This window comes from Kogia breviceps, chromosome 8 (assembly GCF_026419965.1).
Source record: "Kogia breviceps isolate mKogBre1 chromosome 8, mKogBre1 haplotype 1, whole genome shotgun sequence".
In the NCBI taxonomy this organism is placed as follows: Eukaryota; Metazoa; Chordata; class Mammalia; order Artiodactyla; family Physeteridae; genus Kogia; species Kogia breviceps.
Genome location: NC_081317.1, coordinates 32,807,369 through 32,827,364, shown reverse-complemented (window position 1 = coordinate 32,827,364; position 19,996 = coordinate 32,807,369). Strand labels below are relative to the sequence as shown.

Sequence of the window (19,996 nt, the reverse complement as noted above, 5' to 3'; positions counted from 1 at the left end):
CAATGCTCTGCCTTATGTGTATTTGTCATTTCTTATTAAGCATCTTACATTCTGTTAATCATGTTTTCAGTGATATTAATCATTCTATTAATTTGGTTTATAATTAGCTTTTTTTAAAAAATGCACATCTGTTACATGGAGAATTACATTGGTATGGTGTCGACTTTAAACCCCCAAGGTGGTTTTCTGAATAGTAAAGATGTTTCTATATCTATAGGTCTTTTGGAAGAGGAGGCTCTGTGTTGGATTTTATTAAGCGGCACAAGTACTCCAGGCTAGTTGCTGGTGCCTTTGCCTCATTCCTTCTGTAGGTTCCCTGTCTTATTGATATTAGAATTCTCTTATATCATTAATTTCAATTTTACACTTACTCCTCAAATAGCCATGTGAGGTACAATTTATGCTAGAGCAAATAAAAATACTGAAAAGTTTTTAGAGAAATGTGAGATACTGCTTGAAATAGTCATAGTCATAAACATTGAGTGCTCAGGTTAAAAGGCACCACAGAGATCTTATTCAGCATCCTCCTGTTATGAACACAGAGACCCACACCCAGGGGCTGTGGGCAAGCACGTTCACGGTTGCCATGTTGCCCAGGAGCAGTTAGTGGGGTGTCCTGCAACCCCCAGTTATCTGTTAGACTCACCTTGGCATAGCTGACAACTTGGGCCTCTTAATTCTTTGTGTTGAAGGCTGTCCTGTAGGATGTTTAACAACATCCCTGGTCTCTGCCCCCTTTGTCCCTCTGTGCTGGCAGAGTACATGTGGCTATTCCTTGTGACTCCCTGATGCCTGCACATATGTCCTGGAAGGAGGGCCTGGCTTCTTCCTCTTAGTGTTGCCATACTGCCTGGGGCCTGTACTGGGACCAGCCCAGGGCATGCTTCTAGGTTAGTTCAGTGCCATATTTTGGTGTGGCACTTTTGGTCTCCCCTTTATAATTTGCTAGGTCTCTTACACAAAATAAGAATTTTGTTGGTTTTAAATTGACTGTTAGAAGTGCATTTATAATTCCCCACTTTTTTAGAAAAAGGGCTGATTTGGGTATTGCCCTGTCAACATGTCAGTAATATTTGGTTTACTGTCTAAATCCCTTTTCCATGTAATTTTTCTCGTCTTCCAGATTATACCTGATTAACTCCCCTGTGGTGAGAGCAGAAAACCTCCGCTTTAAGGAGGAGGGTGTTCGAGATGTCCTGAAGGATGTGCTGCTACCTTGGTACAATGCCTATCGCTTCTTCATCCAGAACGTCCTGAGGCTACAGAAGGTGTGGGTTTGCAGTGCTGTGGGGTAGGGTTTGCCCCACTGAACTGAGTTGAGCTGGGTTTGCGAAAGACGGTCAGGGGTCAGTTGTGAAGCAGAGGTCCATGGGAGACAGGAGCTAACAGGCCCCGTGGGTGGGTGCTCAGAGCCACTGGGGAGGCCATAGATGAAAGTGTGACAGGTGTCTGGGGTCCATGCTGGGCCAAGAGCACAGGACCGGAACTTCACCATTTGGGTAGATGCTCACCTCTGCAAGACACAGAAGCCTCACCTGTTGAAGAAGAGTTGCATTGGATATTCATTTAGCCAGCCAAATTGGTACTGGGGACTTAGTGATGGGGGAGCCAGTAAAGTGTCAGCTACTATCAGAGTGAGTGCCTAGTAAAGGCTGCTGCAGATGGGTGGTCAGGGAAGGCCACTTGAGTGCATTTGGGCTGAGACTCTGAAAGTGAGAGAAGTTCTCATTGGGTTGCTGGGATGAAAAATAGTGGTTGTGATACATATAAAAGTGCCTCAGAGCAGTTACCTGCTGGCCTGGGAGGCATCCTCTGAGAAGCCCTTTCCCTTGCCCCTACTAACTGCTCTCAGGCCAGCAGGCTTCATTGCACATGTGCCTGTGCATGCTTCCTAGACTCCATTTGGGGTCAGGGCTCAGGTACCACTCATCTTTTTATCTCCAACACCTTAAAAGTAGGATTCCTTACCTTAGTAAACTACTTTTGACTAAACATGTGATATTATTCCTTCCTGAGAAACTGGTTGGAGAGCTGAGCTTTGAGTATCACATTCCAGCAGGCTGGTCACTCACTTCTTACTGCTTCTGGCTCATCTCAGTCTGCTAATGAACCCTCCCAAGAAGAACAAGGTCTTTGGGAACAACACCCCTTGTGTTCCTATCTTTTGGATCCCACCACCTCTCAGGCCAGCAGTCCTAAAATGGGTCTACTTTGCAGGCATCTGCTGGTGTGGGATTCAGGAACACAGGCTGGGTCAAACCACTCATAGTTGGGGCTCATCTGGGCATGGCAGAAAGATGCAGGCTCCAGCATCAGAACAAGAGTCAGCATGGTCACTGCCTTGCCATCCTGATGGTGATGCCATTGAATAGGGACAGGTAAAGTAGGCCTTCAGCATCGAGGAGGATTTGCAAAGGAAAAAGCAGGGGTGGAATAGAGCATTCTGGGTAAAATAAGTAATTTAAGCAAAGACATTAATTCCTAGTACTCATTTTCAACTTACAGACAGTTGTCCAGTCCTAGCCAGTTTTGCTGTCCTTCCTTCCTCAGATTTAAAGTAACTAAACTGCCTACTTAACGACAAGATGTTGGAATATTTCTTAATTCATAATTACTCTTTGGTGCATAGGAATCATTTTTTCCTAAATTCTCTTTAGTTCATTCAAAAATGTAATTCATTAATTGAGGACTTAATGTTCCAAGTTTAGAGGTTACTTGGAAAATATTGCTAAGAATCAGAAATTTAGATTGCCATATGGTGTTTTTTTGATTTGTTTGGATACTTCTTTCAGTTTAAATAAGTTAAAAAATTCATTTCTCTACAGTAGTTTCCCCCAAGCATGCAGAAAGTTTCAATAATTGTCACTTCCTAGGAGGAAGAAATGGAATTCCTTTACAACGAGAACATGGTTAGAGAAAGTACCAACATCACAGACCGGTGGGTCCTGTCCTTTATGCAGTCGCTCGTTGGGTTCTTTGAGACTGAAATGGCAGGTGTGTCTCTCTTGTGCCTTCTCCCAGGAATAAGGAGTCTTCTCTTTATAATTGTCCTTTTGATATTTAACTTTTTCTTTATAAATATAGAGGAAATTTTTTTTTGAAGTATAGTTGATTTACAATGTTGCGTTAGTTTTTGGTGTACAGCACAGTGATTCAGAAATAGAAATGTGTATATATATATTATTTTCATATTCTTTTCCACTGTAAGTTATTATATGATGTTGAATATAGTTCCCTGTGCTATACAGTAGGACCTTGTTGTTTATTTTATTTATAGTAGTTTGCATCTGTTAATCCCAAACTCCTCATTTATCCTTCCCCCACCCCCTTTCCCGTGTGGTAACCATAAATTGTTGTGTTTTTTTATGTCTGTGAGTCTGTTTCTGTTTTGTAAATAAGTGCATTTGTATCATATTTTAGATTCCACATATAAGTGATATCATATGGTATTTGTCTTTCTCTTTCTGACTTACTTCACTTAGTACAATAATCTCTAGGTCCATCCATGTTGCTGCAGATGGCATTCTTTTTTATGGCTGAGTGGTATTCCATTGTATATGTATACGTGTATGTGTGTGTAAATACCATATTTTCTTTATTCATCTGTCAGTGGCCATTTAGATTGCTTCCATGTCTTAGCTATTGTAAATAGTGCCACAGTGAACATTGGGGTGCATGTATCTTTTCAAGTTCTCTCCAGGTATATGCCCAGGAGTGGGGTTACTGGCTCATATGGCAACTCTAGTCTTAGTTTTTTAAGGAACCTCCATACTGTTTTCCATAGTAGCTGTACCAATTTACATTCCCACCGACAGTGTAGGGGAGGGTTCCCTTTTCTCTACATCCTCTCCAACATTTTTTATTTGTAGACTTTTTAATGATGGCCATTCTGACTGGTGTGAATGATACCTCATTGTAATTTTGATTTTCATTTCTCTAATAATTAGCGATGTTGAGCATCTTTTCATGTGCCTCTTAGCCATCTGTATGTCTTCTTTGGAAAACTGTCTGTTTAGGTTTTCTGCCCATTTTTTGATTGAGTTGTATGACCTGTTTACATATTTTGGAAATTAAGCCCTATCAGCCGCATTGTTTGCAAATATTTTCTCCTAGTCCATAGGTTGTCATTTCATTTTGTTTATGGTTTCCTTTGCTGTGCAAAAGCTTATGTTTGATTAGGTCCCATTTGTTTATTTTTGTTTTTATTTCTATTGCCTTGGGAGACTGACCTAACTAAGAAAACGTTGGTATGATTTATGTCAGAGAACGTTTTGCATATGTTCTCTTCTAGGAGTTTTACGGTGTCATATCTTATAAGTCTTCAAGCCATTTTGAGTTTATTTTTGTGTATGGTGTGAAGGAGTGTTCTAATTTCATTGATTTACATGTGGCTGTCCAGCTTTCCCAACACTACTTGCTGAAGAGATTGTCTTTTCTCCATTGTATATTCTTGCCTCCTTTGTGGAAGATTAATTGACTGTAGGTGTGTGGGTTTATTTCTGGGCTTTCTAAACATAGAGGAAATTTTATAGAAATTTTGAGAGATACAGAACAATAGATAAATAAATATTTCTCTTTACCTCTCAAATATAATTTTAAAGGTTGTTAGTTATAGAAATGTGTTGTTCCAAGGCCTTAGAGATTGTCTTGAGGGGATGTCTAGTGACCTCACCCCTCCACATATACCACACAGGCCCATGGAATCACAGGCTTCAGTCAGTAGTGGATGTCCATGAGTTCAAAACTCAACTGCACCACTTGTTCCCTAGGGGAAACGTTACCTAATCTATGAGCCTCAATTCCTTTCTCCGAAAAGTGCTTGGTAAGAGTTAATATAAGGTGCAGATGGAGATTATGTACATACAGTAGCTAGCAGGTAATAGGTACTTAATAAGTAGTAGTTGTTATTAATATGTTTTTAATTTATTTTTAGGTCTACTTTATTAAATAAGTAGTCCCTGTTCAGCCTGGAAAAATTAGGAAATACAGAAAAACAATAATGAAGTTGACATTTCCCCCCATTTCTCTTACCTAACAACAACGAATTTGGTTTTAGACAGAGGTTGGAAAAGTAGGTTATGTTGGTTTCCTAGAAGTTGGAGATGGAACAACCGTAAGTCAGGGTGAGAAATTCCAGAAACTATTAACCTGGATACCTGAGATGGGTCTGAGTATATGTGGGTCTGATAAAGTCTGTGGGCAGGGGAGAAAAGATGGCATCCCTGTGTGCACCCTCGTGACATAAACCAGCCTCCCCCAGTGTCCTGTGGTTGCCAGGTGCTGCTGTTCAGGTACTGCACTCCAGTGGATTTGAGGGGCCAGAACAATCTGGTTCATACAGGGGTCTTCCATTCCTCAGCTGGTACATAGTTCTTTGTGGAATAGTTGGTGCCTCTGTACTTGGCACGATAGGGTGGTTAGTCCAGGAAATTTTGAATGTTTTATCAGTCATCCTGAAGGACTACACCCACTCTATTAAACATATGTAATAAGGGTCATATGACTGTCAAACTATTGGACAGATTGACATAAGTGAAGATGGAAATGAGTGTGCAAAGCAGACATCGGCACTTGGGTTCTCACCACACTCCCTGGGATACCTACTCATAGCTGTGCCCAGTTTTCCCTCCTGAGTGATATAAATGAATGGGATTGTTGCCTGGGGGCCCTTGGCCATCTTTAGATAGCAACGGCTGTGACCTGAGAATGTATATCTTGGCTGGGACGTGGTCTGCCTGGGAACTAGAGGTTTGGCAGCAGTTGTGCACACAGCCGAGTGGTAAGTGCCAGGTGCAGGAGGCTAGGTGGTGCACATTGAACCGATGAGAGGGGCTCCAGACCCAGATTGCCCAGTGCAGTCCCCACTCCACCAACCTGTCAGCTTTGTGCCCTTGCCTCCCTCATCAAAATAGAATTCTGAGAACTAAATAGGTAGCATCGTTGAAGAGTCTGCAGTTGGTATTAGTGATTTCAGTGGTAGCTGCTGCTCCCTTTTATTATATATGGGCTTTGTTTACCTTATAAGAGTTGCAACTCTTGAACACTCTGGCTTCCTAGAAGGTGAAAAGTATAGTGAACCCTAGAAATAACTTAGATGGGCCTCTGTCTTTACAGAACAGGCCTCTGATCACAAAAATTGCCTCTCTAGAAATGTATGATCAGCGAGTGCCTCTGGCCTGGCGTCCAAGTGTTGGTCTAGCAGCACCTCAGTGCTATTTTTGAACTGCAACAGAGAGCACCTCTGCCCTTGGCAACTTAACCACTGTGTTAGCTTAGACTAGGAACCTCATTAACAGTCAGTGAACTCTTAATATAAATGGTGGTATTTTTTTATGATTTTTGGTCTTACTCTCTTTGTTTTTGGTGTTTGTTTTTGTGCAACAGAGAGTATCAGTTAAAGGGGAGGTGAATGGCAAAAATCCTGAAGATAAGTCTGGGCCTCAAACAGAGTTGACTAGACGCCCTTAACTTCCTGCTTGCCCTCTGAGTTCCTCAGGGGAGCCTTCAAATTTTTCTGATTCTTCAAGGTTCTTCTCTCCTTCCAATACCTCCTTTAGCTTTCTTTCCTGGACTGTTTTAACCTTTAGAAACCCTGTTCTATTTTATGCACAGCCCCTGCCTGAGCTTCTCAGTGGCAGCACTGCTGACAAGGTTGAGCTGGGTCATTCTCTGTGGTGGAGGCTGGCCTGTGCGTGCATTGTAGTTTGTTGAGCAGCATCCCTGGAGTCCACCCACCAGATGCCAAGAGTGCCCACTTCCCCAGTTTGACAGCCAACATGTCTATCTAGACATTGTCAGTGTCTCCTGCAGAGCAAAATTGCTCTGGTTGAGAAGCCCTTATCTATGCTGTGCCTCTTAGAATCTAATTAGAGCTTTTTATGTGTCTGTCTTAGTTGAGGTCAAGGTAGCACAGTGGAAGAAGTCAGGCTTTTGTGGTACTACCACCTGATACAGTTCCAGATAAATGGTGCCTCATGGAGTCATCTGGCGGGCAGCCTCGGCCCCTCAGCCACGCATACGGGGTTTCCTGTTCTCTCACTGACACTGGGAGTTTGCATGTAGCTCACAGGGTGGTTTTGTGCATGCCCCTAGACACCTTGACAGCTATATAGTACATTCTCAGTTTTGATTGTTTCACTTTGGTACTTCTGCCGCCTTAACAGGTGTGACAGCCCTTGGATGGCAGGGACTGCTTGCTCTTTCTTATATCCAGCCCTGTCCTAAGCACCCAAGATGCTTATGTGTTCTCACTGCCTGATTGGTTGTTACTTTTAGCTTACAGACTCTATACTGTGGTTCCTCGCCTGGTCAAGTTTGTGGATGTTTTGACTAATTGGTATGTCAGGATGAACCGTAGAAGATTAAAGGTAAGTGCAGGCTGCTGTTGGGAGGAGCAGGAAGTGTAGGAAGTATGAGAGTTGAGGAAAAATGAGAACAGCTAAAAGGAAAAAGAGCATTTTCAAATGCTCTGACTTTTTTAAGCTATCTTTTTCCTTTTAATTGCATATTAACTGTATTGCCATTTGATGGATGGGGGAACCCATAAGTTTAGAAAACATCTTGCATATTTTCAAAACACAATTATGGATATTCATATGAGGGAAAGTCTCAGGCCAAACAGGACTGTACTGAGCAGACCTCTTAAAATCTGAAATAAATTCATGCAGATATTTTGCAGATGTTTTTAGGTAGAGCTGTGATATTGAGAGGGATACCTCCTCACTTCTACCTCTAGAGGGTCAGTTACTTATTGACAAGACTCATCCTTAAGCCTGTTGGGGATATAGGATGAGTGAAGCATAGATCCTGTCCCAGGACTTAAGCTGTACATAAGCAACAATGGTAGAAAACAAGGAGTGAGGAATGCCCAGACCACTGTCCATCAGTACTGCCTTCAAATGTGTTAATGATAAAATCCCATAACAAAACAATAATTTTGGTTTTGTTAAATTATATTACACACACATGTACATGTATGTGTGTATATGTACGTGTATCTAGAAGGACGTACACTAAAATGTTTAAAGTAGTTATCTCTGGGTAACTTAATTATGGTTGAGTTTTCCCCTTTTTATTATCTTTTTTTTCTTACAATGAACTATTAGTTTTAACAGTTTAATGTGTGTTTTTTATTCACTAGGGTGAAAACGGGATAGAGGATTGTGTTATGGCTCTGGAGACCTTGTTTAGTGTTCTGCTTTCTCTGTGCAGACTTATGGTAAGATGCTAGCCCTGTGGGCTGCTTGTGGTGCCCGGTTGCTGCACTGTCCTCTGTATCTATTCTGTATTTGTTCCACTAAAAATAGAAATAGAAGTGTTAAAATAACCTAAGTTTCTAGTTTCTTTTCATAAATCTTGTTAGCTTATGTATGTCAGATGATAGCTAAAAAACATTAGCTTTAAAAGCTGGATTCTTTCTTTTCACCCCTGGCAGTACGTTTCAGGTCAAGGTCCTTGCATCTAGACTCAAGAGCGATATACCTCATCTTAATGTAGATTCCTGTAATTGTCTGTGAGTAGTGGGGAAGTTCTTGAACTAATAGCTAACCAAACAAAAATATATTGCAAACAGTATTTTACTTGAGACATGTTCCTGTCAATTGAAATATTAATTAAATGACATACAAGTAAAAATTCCAGTTTTAATTTCCTGTATCTTATTTTTGCTATTCCAGTTTAATGTTATAAGGCTTCTGTTTATTTCCTAAACATACATGGACTTTGTACCAGGTCCCCTGCCTGGTGTATCATGTCTGACCTCATTCCCCTTCATCCTGTGAAGCAGGTGGTGTTTCCCCAGTTTACAGAGGTTTACGGACATGTATTCCTCTGCATGTTGACTTGACGGGCATGTGGTCAGGGACTCCTGTTTTTATTATAGACATCCTCAAGAATGTTTTAGGCACTTCTGGCTGTAGTCCTGCTGCTGTGTTTCATGAGTGTCTAGCTCGCCAAGTTCAAAATGAGGTCATTTCTCTTTCATAGGGCATGTTTTGTAACCTCATGTTCATTTCTGTACATATTCCCATTATCATTTCTCTAAAATGTTTATGTAGTTGCTTCTCACTCTGAGATCAGTTAATGATGGCTACGTATGAATGACCCGATGTCTTCTGTCCTTACACAGGCCCCCTATACCCCTTTTCTTACTGAATTGATGTACCAGAATCTGAAGACGCTGATTGACCCTCTTTCTGTCCGAGACAAGGACACATTCAGTATCCACTACCTCATGCTGCCCCATGTTCGGTAAGAATCAAATATACATAAGCCTCTGCTGGGCCAGGGGAAGGAGTTGCCAGAGATGCACTCAAGTGGGGCCCCCAGCTCCCTGCTCCAGCTCCTCCGTGCCCTGCCTCCCCTCTGAGCTGCTCCTCAGGCTACAGAATGGATAGGAGGGATGCTTAGTGTGGAATCTCCTGTAGAGCTGTGGCAGGTAGGGGTGGGTAGGCCTGTTGGGATCGCTTTGGGGAGCTGCTAGGCACTAAGCAGCAGGCTCAAGCTTGCTGCCTGCTTCTCACTGTGTGCCCCAAAGGCAAGCATGTGCTGTCCTTCCCAAGAGCCTCCCCGGGAAGCCTAGCTACACCATCACATCTCAGCCTGACACTCTTCCTCACTTAAGCATGCCTATTCTTTGGAATTTTCTCCCTTTGAATCTAATCTCTTTCAAATCCCTACCCCTACCAACCAGAGAGGAATTGATTGACAGGAAGACCGAGAGTGCAGTATCTAGAATGCAGTCTGTGATTGAACTCGGGCGAGTGATTCGAGACCGCAAAACTATTCCCATAAAGGTTTGAGATTTTAATTCTGTTTTGTATTGCACATACCTAGATAATTATGTTTTGGTGTATTTTCTTAATATAAAGAGCTGCCAGCAATGGCGTAAATTTCTTTTCTGCAATAAGGGTGTGAATGACTTAGTACTAGTTATGCCTGCTTAGTCTGGAACTTGAGATTCAGACAAAACATTTAACATTCATTTTTCTGCAGTTTAGAGGAATGGATGCTTATGAACGTTCCCTTCCATTTTCTTTCTAGTATCCTTTGAAAGAAATTGTAGTTATTCATCAGGATCCAGAAGCTCTTAATGAAATTAAGTCATTGGAGAAGTATATCATTGAGGTAAGGCAGTTGATTTGTTTGATTTGGTCCAAACAGACTTCTTTCCTTGGGAAGATTATTTTGGTTAGTACTCTTTAGTCAACTACACTTTGAGTGTATCATTTGTCCTTTTCCTTTTTATATCAGTATATACATAAATTTAACCATCCATGGAATTTTACACTTTGCTTTTAGATTCATCATGACTTTTTACAATGTAATTATAATTCTTTAACAGTGATTTCAGCGTCCATGAATTTTTCACCTTTGTAGGATCATTTATCCTTTCATCCACTTCTCTTCCCCAAAGTACTTTTTGATAACTAACACCAAAAAAATCTTTGTTCCTTCAGATTATACAAGTATCAAGTAAACACACACTGGTTGTAAATAAGCACTAGCATCAAGTACAAAGCAAGTCTCCTCATACCCTGGCCACTCCCTGGTGTCTCATCACCCACTTGTTCACTAGGTTATCTCCTGCTGGGTTGTTCCTAGCATTTTACATATATGTACACACATCTGTACGTACATATTATACACACACGCACACATCATTGGTTTTATTTGTGAATAGAGAGGATTATATATGTAGTTTTTAACTTATTTTTTTTCACTTTATAGTATTTCTTAAATGGCATCCCATGTTAAAACATAGAGATCTAATTTATTCTTTTTGTTCACTTCCTGGCTGTATCATAATTTATTTAATTACTCATATTGTTGGAAATTTAGGTTTCTGATTACAGACAAAAGGGGTGTGTGTGTGTGTGTGTGTGTGTGTGTGTGTGTGTGTGTGTACATGTGCAAATATGTCACAGTATGGATGTTGGATAGGTTCCTAGAAGTGGAGTTTTGGGGTCAGAAGTTTAAACTGTCATGTCATTATCCTCCCAAAAAGCTTTTACCCTGTGATGTTTTAAAAAGAAATATATTTCAAATTTCATTTTTATTCCTTTCACAGGTAGTATTTAAGTCTTTATGATAGAAAATAATTAATTTCTGTATTTGGTTTTGAATTGCTTGAGAATTCCAGACAAATATTAGAAACCAAGGAGTTTATAACTGTTTAGAAACTTAGAGTTTATAACTAAAGAGCTATAAATTATATAATTAATGCTTAAGATATGGATAAAAATAGAATATATTTAAATAGAATATCTTAATCACTGAGAGCAAATAATATAATAATGTATAATGGCAAAACCAGAAATTTCCCTATAATTTACTTCAGTTGACAGTTCCATGATATCTCATTTTCATATTTCCTACTGTGCAGTCACCATTTCCTGCTACATTAGTAATCCTTAACTAACTAGTATGATGGAGACATGAAATGTTAAGATTTTTTCCAAAAATATTTATTTATTTATTTGGCTGCATCCGGTCATAGTTGTGGCACATGGGATCTTCAGTGTGGCATGCAGGATCTTTTGTTGCAGTGTGTGGGCTCTTCGTCGTGGCGCGCAGGCTTCTCTCTAGTTGTGGTACACAGGCTTAGTTGCCCTGCAACATGTGGGATCTTAGTTCCCCTGCAACATGTGGGATCTTAGTTCCCCAACCAGGGATTGAACCCACATCCCCTGCATTGGAAGGCAGATTCTTAACCACTGGACCACCAGTGAAGTCCCAAAATGTTTTGATTAACTGATTCTTCTGGTTAATTGATAGTTAGATTTGTGGTGCTTTGAAATTTCTTGAGCAAACGTTACCCTTAAACATGAAGTCCATATTTCTAATGCTATAATCCTTGTTAGTTGTGTTAGGCTCAACTTGATTGATCTGGACAGTTTTTTTTCATACCATACAATTATTTATTAGTATTATTTAGAGCTGTGCAGCCATCACCAGAGTTTTGTAGCATTTTCATCATCCCAAAAAGAAACCCAGTATCCATTAGCATTCATACACCATTTTCCCCTCAATATCCCACCATCCTCTGGCAAACACAAATCTATTTTCTGTCTCTGGGTGTGCCCACTTTAGACATTTTCTATAAATGGAATCATACAATATGTGGTCTTGTGTGTCTGGCTTCTGTGGCTTAGCACTAAGGGTCATTCATGTTATAGCATGTGTGCATGGTCCATTCCTTTATATTGCTAAATAATAGTCCATTATATGGATATACCACATTTTGTTTACTCATTCACAATTGATCAGCATTTGGGTTATTTCCACTTTTTGGTTGTTGTGAATAATGTTGCTGTGAATGTTTATGGGCAAGTTTTTGTGGACATGTTTTCATTTCTTTTTTATTTCATCTTGTCTACCAAACACAGGAATTGAATGTTCGAAAAGTTACATTATCTACAGATAAAAACAAGTATGGCATTCGCCTAAGGGCAGAACCAGATCACATGGTCCTGGGGAAGCGTCTGAAGGGAGCCTTCAAGATGGTGATGACATCCATCAAGCAGCTGAGCAGTGAGGAGCTAGAGCAGTTCCAGGAGAGAGGTGGGTATATGTTTTATTGGGGGCACCGTTTGTGTCCTCAACCTGATGGATGTCTCATACTTAGGCTCTCATAGTTAGCCTCCTCTTTTATTTCTACTGTCACAGCCTTTTCTTAAATAAGAACTTCTTTTTCTGTTCATAAAAATATTATGAATAATTCTGATAATTTAGAAAAAAGTTAAAAAAAAGTAAAGAGAATAAAAATGACCCATAACTGATCACCCATCCATTTAATGTAGATTGAGTGCCTACTGTCTGGTATTTGTTATGTTAGGTGCTGGGGTGCTGTTAAAATTCTGATTTATATAATTACAGCTTTACAAAATGGAAATCACATTATAATTTTAAATTTCACATTTTTCACTCATATTTTTATATTTTATGTTATTTTGTTTTTATTTATATTTTTAGTTTGCATTTTCACTTTACATTATAAACATTTCTGTGTGTTATTAGTCTTTAAAATGCTGTTTCAGTAAGTGCTGAAAAAATTTTCCTTCCTGTGGATACCACCAGTCTCTTATTGTTGGTGCTTTAGGTTGTTTCCATTCTTTTAATAGTATAACTAATATTTCAGTGAATATTTTCACATGTAAGTGTTTTGTGGAGTTGATTCCTTTTGGCTAGATTTCTAGATTGAAATTACTGAGTCAGAGGGGTGGACCTTAAGTTACCATTGAACTCTATAAATGCTAATGTGGGCCTAGAAAAATCTACCCTAGTGAGAGAGCAGAACCCCCTGAGATTCACCAGCCAGTGGTATAGAGTGTTATTGTTATCAGATGTTGCTTGTAGAGAAAAAGATGGTGACTTTTTAGAGGTGCCAGAATGAAGACTAGAAGATATTCAAAAGAAAAAAGTTAAATTTTAATTTTAAAATACTTAAGTATTTTTAGTGAAAGGGATTTAACATTGAGGTTTGGGGCTTCTTGTGAAGGAGGACTGAGTCATAACTTAATCATAGTTTCTCTAAAATATCTAGAATACGTATGTTGGTCTCAATTGAGCAAGACTGGAGTCATTCATTCAGCAAATATTTTTTAAGGCCCTTCTATTTGGTTGGCACTGGGAACATAGAGTTAAATAAGGCAGACATTGTCCTTACCCTCATGGTGCTGGCATACACTAAAGATTTATGGACATAATCATAGTTTTGATAAGTACACTGAAGGAAATCTTTAGGGAGCTTTTCCAGGTGCCCAGGAGTTCTCAGCTCTGCCATGATTAGAATCATATGTGGTCTAATTATGGCCACTTTACATTCTGTAGCAAACCTAGGGCATGAGTTGTTTTATTGTTAGGGTTCCCTCTGAAGTTAAAAATCGTAAGCATGGAAGTGTCATGAGGAACAATTTGAAGATTCAGAAATCAGATGGGTAGTTATGGAAATTGGGGGAAATGTCCCTAAGATTCCCCAAATTTTTAGGTAAAATTTATAAAAACATAAGAGGCTAGCAACTAAAAGTTGAGTCAGTACTAATTTAACTTGATTTGTTAAATTAACAAAATTAAAGGATCAGCCTTCAAGTCACAAATCTTAAGTTGTTTTACCAGTTAGCCAAAATATTAAAAATTCCTCAAATAAACCTTATTTGAAATGGAAAGCCTACAGTTTCTAAGCTATAGTTTCTGATGGAAAGCAAAGTAATTTTCAGAATGCAGTGACATAAAGTGAAAATGATAGCCAGTTGCTCAAAGACCAGGATCATTTGTGAGTTAACCATAGTAGGCTTTCCTAAAGATGGGAACTGTCATCCTTAGCTGTTTATACATTCTGCCTACCATGAATAGGCATGATGCTCAGAACTTCACACTGCCTCTTTTCACCCTCACTGCACTCCGATAGGCAGATAATAGAACACCAGGGTCCTACAACCAGTGAGTGGTGGTCCTAAGTCCAGTTTGACTCTGCAGACTGTGCTTTCTTCATTATAGCATGCTTTCTCCATCGTAAACATGCTTGCTCATATTTATGATGGAGATTTGTTGCCTTCTGGCGCGTGTCTTTGGACCTGGGAGCTTATATACAACAGTAGATATTAGTGGTGATTTAAGTGTCCTCAGGATAGCATGGTGCAGTCTAAAGAAAGTTTGTCTCATCCTTGACCTCAACAATGATATGAGTCCAGAGGACATGATCTCTTGAAGACTGTGTAGCTTGATTATATGAAAGTTTTATTAAAGAGTGGCAAAATATATTGGTAGCAGGGCAGCTTGAGGAGTGGGGTACTGACTGAGTTACAGTGGCAGTTGTTTCCCCAATAGGGACCATTGTTGTGGAAGGCCATGAACTGCATGAAGAAGATATCCGCCTCATGTACACCTTTGATCAGGCAACAGGTGGAACAACACAGTTTGAAGCACACTCAGATGCTCAGGTATTTTTCTGTTCCCTAGAATATTTCTTTACCAAAAGATAAGAACATAAGAGGAGAAAACATTTACTTATGCCTCTCCTGACAGTATTGGCAGCTTGTCTCAGGGTAAAATAAACCAGTTATTTATTTTATTGGCCTTATTAAACTCCTCTATTATAACTTCTTGACATATGCATTTCTTTAATGAATACATAAATAGTTATTTTGTGACTTTATGCATGCAGTTGTCCTAAGCGTTGGGTCATACAAAAATGAGTAAGATGTAATCCCACCCTTCAAAGAATGAGTCTGTCATGGAGATAGAAAAGTAAGTCAGTTCTTATTACTGTACTTGATAAGTTATCTAGTAGAAATAAGTGCTCCTATTTGAAGTCTGGGGTAGCAGTGGGGATGGTTAGAGAGCACCGCTTGAAGAGGATGTACAAGCAGTTTTGCATTCTGGGGTCTGTTTTTTTGTTGTAATGGATCACAGCATCTCTCTTCACTCTTGACCAGACTTCTCCAGGCAGATAAGTTGTAAGGTCTCCATTGTGAGAGTGAGGGACCTGCTGGAGTCTCTCTGTGCTTAATATGCCACATTACAGGGGAAGATGGGGAGTACCTCGTATGAGGCAAGCCAACCTCCTCCAGCCTTTACACAGGGTTTGTCTGTTTGTTTGTTTTTTGGTGTTCCATGTGGCTTTGGGATCTTAATTCCCCGACCAGGGATTGAACCCAGATGCCCAGGAGTGAAAGCACCGAGTCCTAACCACTGGACCACCAGAGAATTCCCATACACAGAGTCTTAAATATGATGTAGACAGAACTCCATGTGTGCAGACAGTGGTAAGGAGCCAAAGGTGAGGAAATTAGGAAAGGAAGAATTGGGGCCAGGGAAAGAGATTTGTAAACAGTGAGAGGGTGCAGTCCTTCCTAATTACAGCCAAATGAGAGAGTCCTGAAGTCATCTATACTTAAGGAAGTGTTGTCTGTGATGCTTCTGAGTTTCTTGAAATGATTTGTGTATTGTGGGCCATGGTTGCCCTGCCATGACACATTATCCATTTCCAGTTTGCCTCCTGTGCCTTCATGAAGTGGAGCAAGTTTGTTTAACTTCTCTGATTGAGTGTCCTCAAAAACGTAAATGGGATGATGCCTAATTTATACATATATTCCCCTCTATAATAGAAGTGACACTGTCATTATTACCACATCATCATTGACAGCCTTTTTGACCAATGAGATAATAAAGTAGATAAAGTTGACAAGAAGGTGGCAATTTAAACCGTATAAAAAAGTATGGTGGCCCATGGTAGAAATTGTGTCTTGACTCACACCAACAAACCAAAGAATACAGTCATGGTTAAAGAAAGCAACAAAGATGGCTGCTTTGAGCTCTTCAGTCCACTTGTTTGGGGTGGATCCATTGTGAAAAGTTGTGCTGCTGTAAGAGCTTCATGATTGGTGATTTTATTTATTAGAATAGTTGATATTATTCATTAGATAGACAAAAAGCAGAGTTACATGAGAGACCCTCTTGAAAGTTGGTCTCAGGACATCTCCTGTGAGCAGCACCCTACACAAGAAAAATGAAAAGTCTAACCTTTCTCCAGAGATGAAGGAATAGCTGTCTACAAAGGAGGACCCAAACATAAAGAAACCACGTTAATTTTGTCTTTGGCTCAGTTGTGTGACTAAATAGTGCTGCATTATAGACTTCTGAGAATTTAAACACCATTTTGCTGAGTTTGAAAGAACCGTTTTTCTATATTTGACTGTCATGGTGTACACCATTCATTCCTACAGGCTTTGGTTCTCTTAGACGTCACCCCTGACCAGTCAATGGTGGATGAAGGAGTGGCTCGGGAAGTCATCAATCGTATCCAGAAACTTCGAAAAAAGGTCAGCTTGTCAGATTAAGAACAAGCTACTGTTTTGGAGTTTTGTTTTGGTTTTTTGTTTGGTATTTATTTTGGTTTTGGGGGAGGAGAGGAGAGGCAGGTAATATCAACCATAGTAATTCATTAATGATGATTAGTCACTGATCTGTGGTCCATTCAGATTGTACTGTTTAGGAGAGGTAGGCCACTTCCTTTCTCTCCTTGTTCACTCCCAAGCTGGATATGGCTCTTTTGTTTCTCTGATGAGAAGCTTTCAGCTAACATGTGCTACTTGTCCTCCTTTTTCAGTCTTTAGGGCTTATACAAAACCATCTTCTGGATAGATAGTCCTCCTGACTGGCACATAAGGTCATCAAAGCTGACAGCAAATGTCTCTGAGGAAGGGCAGAGATGCAGTCAGTGTGGAAGGACTTCTAGCTCAGGGAGAGATTGTTCGATCTGGACAGAGTGAGGTGGTTCTTCCTCATTCAGAAGTTGGGAGCCAGGACAGGTGCACAGAACATATTGCCTGCCCCTACTGGGTGAGAGAACCAGGGAGCTTCTGTCCCAAGGAGGGTTCCCACAAGTCCTCCTCCTCTGGCCAGGTTTCTGAGACCTGTAGTTCAGGGTCTGAGGTGGGAACTCCAGCAGGTAATGGGATACTTGTAACCTCTGTCTCAGTTCAGAGCTTTATGAGTTGTTACTTGATCATTCCTTTTTTCACAGAATTGGTCAGGATACTGTACCCTTCCATAATGATTCAGTGTGGGATCATCAGCCCTGTTTAACAGCACCTTACATTTTAATTAACAAATGTGCTTCCCTTTTAAATTTTCTCTATGTGCTTTCAGTGCAATCTGGTTCCAACTGATGAAATAACAGTTTATTATAAAGCAAAATCTGAAGGAAAGTATCTGAATAATGTTATCAAAAGCCACACAGAGTTCATATTTGCCACCATAAAATCTCCTTTAAAACCATATCCAGTTCCTACATCAGATGAAATCCTTATTCAAGAAAAAATGCAGGTGAGTTCTGAGTTCTGTTGAACATTAAGAGATTTAGGATTAGATTTTATGGTAAGTTTATGTAGTTACATCTAGATGTTCTGTCCCCCGGTAGCAATTAGTATAGTACTCAGTTCTGAAGTACTGCTCTGGAGAACAGTGAGTAGAGTCCAGAAGAGGAAAAAAAGGAAATTAGAGCTGTTTTCTTTGGGAAGATAACTAGGATATACATAAGAATTGCCAGGTTAGATGACTGTATGGTGCTGTTTTATCTAAAACTATAAAAGTCAGTATTGTGGATTCTGGCAATTTACTTTTATGGTAGTAGGTTATACATAAAAATGCAATTTCATTTCCAGTTCGTACATTTTAGATGTAACTCTGAAAATCTGACCAAGGCATGAAAGGTATTGGTCAATAATTCAGCAGTATGTCTGATAAAAATTCTTTTCTATATCAGTTAGTCATTTATTCAGTCATATGTTCCTTGTCTTGTTCTACTTTGTATGGGACAAATGGAATAGAAAAGCAGGACCTGAATGTGACTCTCTTTTCAGTGGCACAGGTTACAAGATGGTTTCATTTTCTGTTTTGCATGTTTTCTAAGGAACAAGGAAAAAAGAGGGGAAAAATTGTAGCTCTTCACTGTTTTAGTGTTGAGATTGACTATGCTCCCAGAATTGTATAGAGCTCTTATTCGACACTGTAGTCAGATGCTACAGTTACCCGGTCACATATTCTCATGTGCTTAGTTAAAAGGGTCTGACCTGGAAATTACACTCACCAGAGGATCTTCCATGCCTGGCCCTGCTTGTGCATATGTCAATCTTAACATTTGTACAGATGGCAGTGAGCAAGGTAAGAGTGAACTCCATTGTTTGTATTTCATTTTTTAATTAAGCCTATGAATGTTTTTAAGGATATTACAAGAGAATTGGTAACATTGGATAACTTTTTCTTTCTAATTGTCATCAAAATGAGTCCACAAAAGTAAGTGATTGAACTAGCACTTCTAGAAAGATTGAGTAGACATACTTTTCCCTATTCCTCCCACAAAGTACAGCTAAACACCCCAGACATGATATATAAAAACAAGCATAAGAAGACTCTTAATGGTGGAGGGAAGAAGGCAGACCAACTAGGGATCTTGGGAACAAGTAAGAAAACAGTGGAGAGTTCCCTGGTTTTTCTTTTTGCTTCATGTATCCCAGCCTTGGAGCTGAAGAAGCTGGCAATCTGGAAATGCCAATGGGCATGGATGTAAATTCCCCAACAAAATCCTGCTCTCTGCAGGTGGGACCAGGAGAGTGGCAACCTAGCAAGACAAAAAAACTTCCAGACAGTAACTGCTCTACTCCACCCAAGCAAGACAGAAGAAACTAGGCTCTACTACCATTCACACCAGCAAAAGCCAAGTGGGGAGCCTACACTTTTGCCAGGCTGAGGACCTTCAAGCCCTCACTGCCATGATGGTGTCAGAGAAGACCAAGCAGTGAGCTGGGACTTTCTTCCTACCTGGGTGATAACGAGCTCTTTTGCCCAGTAGTGTCATTGTAGACCACGTGGAGAGCCTAAACTTCTATCCCCATCAGGCAGTAACAGGGCATCCCTTCCCCTCACCACTGCCTAGCAGTAGTGAGGCCACATATCCCACTACCCTGTCAAGATGTCAGTGAAGGCCACATGGGGAGCAGTAAGGAGGCATTCCTACTCTTAGTGGCCAGGGGAGGTATTAGTGGAGGTCTAGAGGAGAGCAGGAACTCCTTTTGTGCATCACCTTACCCGTCACTACCATCCCACCACCCCCACCCCAGAAGTAACAAGGAGTCCTGACCTCAGTGTCAATGCAAGCTAAATAGGGAACGCAGACTTCTCTCACTAACCAGTGATGAAGCAGTGTTCCCTTTCCCTCGCCAGTGTAATGTCAAACAAAGTCAACTAAAATAGAGGATGTAAATAAGAACCAGAGTCTCATAATGCCTAACATGTCCAGGTTTTAATTGAAAATTACTCATTATACCAAAAACTGGGAGATCTTAAACTGAATGAAAAAAGTCAATCAATACATAGGAACACCAAGATGACAGAAATGTTGACATTATCTGACAGAGTATAAAGCAGCCATAATAAAAATGCTTCACAGAGCAATTACAAACACTGTAGAAACAAGTGAAAATAGCCTCAGCAAACA

At 40.1% G+C, this 19,996-nt stretch overlaps 1 protein-coding gene across 2 annotated transcripts in view; it reads left to right on the top strand.

Moving 5' to 3' along the window:
* IARS1 (isoleucyl-tRNA synthetase 1) overlaps positions 1–19,996 on the top strand; it is an 86,696-nt gene that overhangs the window by 52,112 nt on the left and 14,588 nt on the right. For both annotated transcript variants that reach the window (XM_059072397.2, XM_067041113.1), the window contains exons 19-30: positions 1,124–1,268; positions 2,874–2,994; positions 7,276–7,367; positions 8,141–8,218; positions 9,128–9,249; positions 9,692–9,794; positions 10,042–10,125; positions 12,387–12,561; positions 14,827–14,939; positions 16,725–16,820; positions 17,650–17,826; positions 18,558–18,663. In XM_059072397.2, the coding sequence (XP_058928380.1) occupies positions 1,124–1,268; positions 2,874–2,994; positions 7,276–7,367; positions 8,141–8,218; positions 9,128–9,249; positions 9,692–9,794; positions 10,042–10,125; positions 12,387–12,561; positions 14,827–14,939; positions 16,725–16,820; positions 17,650–17,826; positions 18,558–18,663 (1,412 nt within the window). The remainder of the gene's footprint in view (positions 1–1,123; positions 1,269–2,873; positions 2,995–7,275; positions 7,368–8,140; positions 8,219–9,127; positions 9,250–9,691; positions 9,795–10,041; positions 10,126–12,386; positions 12,562–14,826; positions 14,940–16,724; positions 16,821–17,649; positions 17,827–18,557; positions 18,664–19,996) is intronic.